The sequence below is a fragment of the Artemia franciscana genome, chromosome 6 (assembly GCF_032884065.1).
Source record: "Artemia franciscana chromosome 6, ASM3288406v1, whole genome shotgun sequence".
NCBI classification, from domain to species: Eukaryota; Metazoa; Arthropoda; class Branchiopoda; order Anostraca; family Artemiidae; genus Artemia; species Artemia franciscana.
In genome coordinates, this window is record NC_088868.1 from 22,913,166 (window position 1) to 22,921,272 (window position 8,107).

Below are 8,107 nucleotides of genomic sequence, written 5' to 3' on the forward strand. Positions count from 1 at the left end.
AGAAACTGGATCCATAGAAGTCAATTCTACTAGTGTCATAATATTTATGCCAGGAGCATTTTTGTTGATTTCTTGTAAATATTGCAGCGTGATCCATTAGCAGCTTCGTTCGAAACTTGAATTTTGACTTCGCGAAAACCCAAACATTAATTTAGCCCCCTAAACATTCTAGTACCCTGAACACTAAAAATACTTAATTTTGATTATTTAGGGACAGTAATCAGTAAAAACAACTTTCCGTAGTCAAATATACCGTCCCTCCTTCCTACACACTCTTGAAAATATATTTTTTAATGGCAAATGCCCAGATATGAGGAAATTAAAAGACTGGTCAATTAAAAATAAACAATTCAAGCACTGGCCTAAAAACAAGTCTGCCTAGAGAAATCGTACTATGTTTAGATTATTGCAGCAGGAGGCCCAAAGAGACTGCCTCTCCACCTATCCAGATTCGGGAAGGCCTCTTTGAGCTAAAATTAGACTGGGCAGTCCTAAATGGAGACGTAACCAATTTGAATCACAATAGATAATTTCCAGGGGGGGGGGAATGATACCAGAAGCTCTGTTTTTACCTAGATTAAATCGGAGCAATTCTCATTTTCCTATTTTCACAATTTGTAAAATGTAATTTTCTTCCCAGGGGAGGGAGGGCATTGGAACCCTGTCTAGAATTAAGCATTAGCCTTAACTACTCACAGTTTTACAGAAGCCAGTGGCCGATTAAGGGGTCAAATTAGGGCTACTTACTCCCTAGAAGGTTGAAAGTTGCACAAATACAGAGGCGAAGGGGTGAAAAACACAGAAGGGGGGCTGAAGTTTTATCATTGATCGCCCCAGAAATTAATTCTGAATCCATCCCTGATAATAGCCCAGTGTTTAATTTTTATTTCTAAGCCTTGTAATTCTAGCAGTTAAGGGGACCCTTTCCCAGACAACATAGTTTATTGATCTTCTCGAGGAATGAGGTCTTCAGTATTGCTAGCTAATGTGTGCAAAAAATACTGAAGTCTATAATAAAACTTAATTTCTGAGAAATTCCTTATTGGGTTCCCAGATCCAAAAATAATACAGAATCCTCCCAAAAATAAAGGCTCAAGGCATTAAAAATTTTGAAATTAAACTATGATTGATTTCTAATTAATTATTCTCATCATAAACTATTTGTAACATCTAATTTAAAAAGCCAAAATTGCTATGTTGGGAGAGCGTTAGACGGATTCTGAAGGTCCCCAGTTCGACTCCTGGGTTTTCGCATATTTTCGAACTTCTTTTTTGTCTTGTGTCAGACTTTGTGATGAGCTTTACAATAACTTAAATACATAATAACTAGTATCACAGTAGCAGAATAAGTCAAATTTTGAAGAATTATATAAGAACAATGAAACTTCTACCCGAATTATTAATAGCAAGCTGTTTTTAAGTGTTTTGATGCAGAAACTGGATCCATAGAAGTCAATTCTACTAGTGTCATAATATTTATTGGGTTTCCAGATCCAAGAATAATTCTTAATCCTCCCAAAAATAATGGCTCAAGGCATTTGAAATTAAGCTATGATTGATTTCTAATTAATTATTCTCATCATAAACTATTTGTAACATCAAATTTAATAAGGCGAAATAGCTCAGTTGGTAGAGCGCTAGAGGGATTCCATGATTCTAGAGGTCCCTGGTTCGACCCCGGGTTTCGGCAATAAGCCGAAATAGCTCAGTTGGGAGAGCGCTAGACGGATTCCATGATTCTAGAGGTCCCCGGTTCGACCCCGGGTTTTGTCAAATTTTTTAGCTTTTTTTGTCTTATGTCAAACTTTGTGATAAGCACTACAATAACTAAAATACTGTGATCACAGTAGCAGAAGAAGTCAAATTTTCAAGAATTATATAAGAACAATGAAACTTCCATCCGAAATCTAGAGAAACAGAGAATGAAAAAAGAGAAACAGAGATATAGAGAAATCGCAATATGTTTAGATTATTGCGGCAGGAGGCCCAAAGAGACTGCCTTCCCACTTTTCCAGATACGGGCAGGCCTCTTTCAGCTAAAAATAGAAAACAATCCGTATTCAGATCTATACCTCATGATTCTAATGATTGCCCTTGAGCTTTGTTGAAGGTGATTGCTAATCGACCATTCCCTGTGTCGCCGTCGTCATTTATATATCCCCCTGTGCCCCCCGGCGTCCCCGTTGTAGTTGTGTCCCGGTCGTCATTTATATTCCCTGTGTCCCGGTCGTCATTTATATTCCCTGTGTCCCGGTCGTCATTTGTGTCCCGGTGTCCCGGATTATATTCTCTGTGTCCCGGTCGTCATTTGTATCCCGGTCTGTACATACATTCGTTTTTGAAATGGTATATGATGAAATAAATTTATGTATTTTTCCCCTTTTTTCTTTTTAGTTTTTTTTTGGTTTTTACTTTTTTTTTAGTTTTTTTAGTGTTTTATATTTTTTTATTTTTTTTAGTTTTGTTTTTCTCCTTTATTTATCATTTTTTTCCCTTTTTTATTTTTTAGTTTTTTTGTTTTTTAGCTTTTTTATTAGTTTTTAGTTTTTTTTGTAGTTTTTATCTTTTTTTTAGTTTTTTTTTACTTATGTCCTGGTCGTCATTTATACTCCCTGTGTCCCGGTCGTCATTTGTGTCCCGGTGCTTTGTTGATGGTGATTGCTAATCGAACATTCCTTGTTTCCCGGTCGCTTTCTCTTTGAGTGTCCCGGTCGTCATTTATATTCCCTATGTGGCAGTGTCCCGGTCATCATTTGTGTCCCGATGTCCCGGTCTGTAATTTCGTCAGTCGAAAACATGACGTCAGTCAACACACAAACATGACGTCACCCGACAGACCCACACACACACAGGCAACTTATTTTTATATATATAGATAGATGTCCCGGTCGTAATTTGTGTCCCGATGTCCCGGTCTATAATTTCGTCAGTCGAAAACATGACGTCAGCCGACAAACAAACATGACGTCACTCGACACACACACACACACGTCCCGGTCGTCATCCCTGTGTCCCGGTCGTCATTTGTGTCCCGGTGCCCCGGTCTGTATATACATTCGTTTTTGAATTGGTACTTGATGAAATAAATTTTTGTTTTTTCCCCTTTTTTTTTTCTTTTTAGTTTTTTTTTGGTTTTTACTTTTTTTTGTTTTTTTTCTTTTTTCTTTTTAGTTTCTTTTTGTAGTTTTTACCTTTTTAGTTTTTCTTATTTTTATTTTTTTCAGTTTTGTTTTTCTCCTTTATTTTTCAATTTTCTTTCCTTTTTTTATTTTTTTTCTTTTTAGTTTTTTTAGTTTTTTAGCTTTTTTAGTTTTTTTTAGTTTTTTTTAGTTTTATACCTTTTTTTTAGTTTTTTTAGTTTTTTTTTTACGTATGTCCTGGTCGTCATTTATACTCCCTGTGTCCCGGTTGTCATTTGTGTCCCGGTGCTTTGTTGATGGTGATTGCTAATCAAACATTCCTTGTGTCCCGGTTGCTTTCGCTTTGAGTTTCCCGGTCGTCATTTATATTCCCTATGTCCCGGTCGTCATTTGTGTCCCGATGTCCCGGTCTGTAATTTCGTCAGTCGAAAACATGACGTCAGCCGACACACAAACATGACGTCACTCGACACACACACACACACAGACAACTTATTTATATATATATATATATATATATATATATATATATATATATATATATATATATATATATATATATATATATATATATATATATATATATATATAAATAAGTTGTCTGTGTGTGGATCAGGTGACGTCATGTTTGTCCGCATATGACGTCTGAATTATTTCACACTAATACAAAAGAAGAAAAAAACTAAAAAAGGTAAAAACTACAAAAAAAACTAAAAAGAAAAAAAAAACTAAAAAAGCTAAAAAACTAAAAAAAACTAAAAAAAGGTAAAAATCTAATAACTAAAAAAAAACTGAAAAAAAATAAAAAAAGGCAAAAACTACAAAAAAAATAAAAACTAATAAAAAAACTAAAAAAGCTAAAAAACTAAAAAAAAACTAAAAAAAGGTAAAAAACTAAAAAAAAACTAAAAACTAAAAAAGAAAAAAACTAAAAAAAAGGAAAAAACTGAAAAATAAAAGAGAAAAAGAAAACTAAAAAATATGAATAAATATATATAAAAATAAGTTGTTTGTGGGTTATGTCTGTCTGTCTGTCTGTCGAGTGACGTCGTGTTTGTCCGCATATGACGTCTGAATTATTTCACACTAATACAAAAGAAGAAAAAAAACTAAAAAAGGTAAAAACTACAAAAAAAACTAAAAAGAAAAAAAACTAAAAAAGCTAAAAAGCTAAAAAAAACTAAAAAAAAGGTAAAAAACTAAAAACTAAAAAAAACTGAAAAAACTAAAAAAAGGCAAAAACTAAAAAAAAAACTAAAAACTAATAAAAAAACTAAAAAAGCTAAAAAACTAAAAAAACTAAAAAAAGGTAAAAAACAAAAAAAAACTAAAAACTAAAAAAGAAAAAACTAAAAAAAAGGAAAAAACTGAAAAATAAGAGAAAAAGAAAACTAAAAAAATATTAATAAATATAAAAAAAAAAATCTAAAAATCTAAATAAACTAAAAAAGAAAAAAAAGAAAAAAGGAAAAAAATAAAGGAGAAAAACAAAACTAAAAAACGAATGTATATACAGACCGGGACACCGGGATACAAATGACGACCGGGACACAGGGAATATAAATGACGACCGGGACACAGGGACACAACTACAATGGGGACGCCGGGGGGGCACAGGGGGATATAAATGACGACCGGGACACCGGGACACAAGGAATATAAATGACGCCCGGGACACTCAAAGAGAAATCACAGACTGGAACACCGGGACACAAATGACGACCGGGACACAGGGAATATAAATGACGACCGGGACACAGGGACATAACTACAAAGGGGACGCCGGGGTGCACAGGGGGATATATAAATGACGATGGCGACTCAGGGAATGGTCGATTAGCAATCACCATTAACAAAGCTCAAGGGCAATCATTAGAATCATGAGGTATAGATCTGAATACGGATTGTTTTCCCATGGACCATTATATGTTGCATGTTCAAGAGTCGGTAAACCTGACAATCTATTTAGACACAGGGACATAACTACAAAGGGGACGCCGGGGTGCACAGGGGGATATATAAATGACGATGGCGACTCAGGGAATGGTCGATTAGCAATCACCATCAACAAAGCTCAAGGGCAATCATTAGAATCATGAGGTATAGATCTGAATACGGATTGTTTTCCCATGGACCATTATATGTTGCATGTTCAAGAGTCGGTAAACCTGACAATCTATTTATATGCACAGACAATGGGACAGCAAAGAATGTTGTATATTCGCAAGTTTTACGTAGTTAAAAACAATATATATATATATATATATATATATATATATATTATAATATATATATATATATATATATAATATATATATATATAATATATATATATATATATCTATATTCACAGGTGGGACATAGGGACACAACTACAATGGCGCGTAACTAATATGGCGCGTAACGACTTACGCGCGCGGGGGGGGCTTGGGGGGGGGGCGAAGCGCCCCCACCAACTAGGTGTTGGGGTGGCGCGAAGCGCCACCCCAACAGCTAGTAATATATATATATATATACATACATCTATATTCACAGGTATATATATATATATATATATATATATATATATATATATATATATATATATATATATATATATATATATATATATATATATATATATATATATATATATATATATACATACATCTATATTCACAGGTGGGACACAGGGACACAACTACAATGACGCGTAACTAATATGGCGCGTAACGACTTACGAGCGCGGGAGATCTTGGGGGGAGCGAAGCGCCCCCACCAACTAGGTGTTGGGGTGGCGCGAAGCGCCACCCCAACAGCTAATAATTAATATTTCTAAATAAAAAGATGACCTAAAAAGAGAATAGCTCATTCACTCTCAACAGTGCTCCCTCCTGGTGCTGGTGAAGACGATATTGCATGTGAACGGGCTCGACCAACAATAGGAAAGAAGTAGGGATGACCCATAGCTTCCCTAGCTGTTAGTCGTTCTTGATGATCATATCGAAGTAATTTGTCAAGAAAATCTAATGCTTCTAGTGAGACGAGATGCTGATTTTTGCTGTGGTCAAAACTCTTCCAGGGTTTCTTGGAGTGTCTTCCAAGAATATAGTTAAAACGAGGATCGAGTTCAATTTGATATTTATCAAGGTATTCAAATAATTCCTCCGTCCCAAGCACCTTTGCTATCCTCACCAGTTGATCATAGTTATCATGACCGTCGAAGAAGGGCTCTTTGCGGAAGATCATAGAGGCAAGCATACATCCCAAAGACCACATGTCTAGTGAGTAGTCATACAACTGGTAGTCAACTAGAAGTTCTGGGCCTTTGAAATGCATTGACGCCACTCGAACGTTGTACTCCTGGCCTTGATGGTAGAACTCGGCAAGACCCCAATCAATCAAACGAAGCTTTCTATTTTCATGATCAATCATAACGTTGTGAGGTTTAACGTCTCGATGCATAATACCCATACTGTGACAACAGTCTAAGGCCTTAAGCAGCTCATAGAGGTAAAAACGGATATCATAGTCTGTCAGCGTCTGATAAAGCTGTTTGAAGTCAGTGTTATTTACATGTTCAAAAATAAGGGCTGGCGTTCTGGAAACAGGATCCTTAACAACAGCTAGCAGGGAAATAATATTTGTCCCACCAGTCAGGTTTTCTAGAATTTTAATCTCCCGCTTTATTTTTTTCTTCTTTACTGGCTTTAAAATTTTTACTACGCACTTTTCACTGTCTCTTATATTAATAGCTTCAAAAACTTCGCTGTATTTTCCTCTTCCAAGCTTCCTAACAAGTTGATAATCATCCTGCTCTCCCCAAGAGACAATATGTGCCTCATAGTCCCAGTATTCTCGGGGTTTGTGAGAGTTTACGTCAGCATACAATTTTCCCATTGTTCAAAACGTTTCTACTTGGTGTTTTAGTTTGTTTCTACTGATTTCAAATTAAAACTGAAAAGCAACGTTTATAAGTTATTGAATTTTATTTCTATATGTTGATTACAAATCTGATACTAATACTGTAATAACAAAGCTTAAGATCATTGTGCAGTTATTCTTACCATAATCACTACCACTAATTAGTGATAACTGATATTGTAAATAAAACTTCTCAGCCGACATAACAAATAGTAATACATGTAAAAAAAACTACGTCATTAACAACGATCAGCAAAAATAAAGAGAAGGGTTTCCCCATGAAAAGAGGACAGTGAATTTAAAATTTAAAGAAATCAGCCTACACAGAATATCAATTTAGCGTCCCCCTTCCCACTCCTTGAGTATTTACCCGTCTTTTGTCCACCCGCATCTTGAATTTGCTTGTCCAGTTTGACCTCTGGCATCTCTCACAAAGAATCGGAAATAAATTGAATCAATCTGAAAGAGCCTTGCAAATAATTTTCAAAAATGGCAATATGCCGTACTTTCTGCTCCTAGAAAAAGCTAGTTTGGAAACCCTTGTACGAAAGAGGGTTTCGTTGTGCCTCCGTCTTACAAAAATGCAATAACAAACCCTCGGACGGCAAGTATTTTTCTCCAAAAGTCACATCCCATTCAGATTACGGCCGCATCGAGCTGTTTCTGAGCCCATCCCTATTTTGCACCCCATTTGCAGCATTACTTCAAGATATGAAAAAAAATTTGTCCCCTTCATCACAGATAAAATAAATAGAATATCACAGTATTTCTCCCTCTTTTTCTCTTTTTTTTCATAGGCTGATGATGCTGCCAAGATTGTTGCCTTTTTTTTTTACAAGGTTATATCTTTTTAACTCTTTTATTGACTTTATGCAGTTAAATTATTGACACTTATTTAGTGTCCCTTTTAATCTTTAATCTATCTATATTATTATATCTTCTATATATATAAAAATAAGTTGTCTGTGTGTGTGTGGGTCTGTCTGTCGGGTGACGTCATGTTTGTGTGTCGACTGACGTCATGTTTTCAACAGACGAAATTACAGACCGGGACATCGGGACAC

General features: G+C 35.3%; 1 protein-coding gene across 1 annotated transcript; it reads right to left on the reverse strand.

Annotated features, from left to right (window-relative positions):
* Positions 1 to 5,972: 5,972 nt before the first annotated feature.
* Positions 5,973 to 7,708, reverse strand: LOC136028197 (casein kinase II subunit alpha-like). Its single transcript, XM_065705912.1, has one exon. It carries the CDS (start codon positions 7,017 to 7,019, stop codon positions 5,988 to 5,990), a length of 1,032 nt encoding a protein of 343 aa, XP_065561984.1. The 5' UTR covers positions 7,020 to 7,708; the 3' UTR covers positions 5,973 to 5,987.
* Between the last annotated feature and the right edge of the window lie 399 nt (positions 7,709 to 8,107).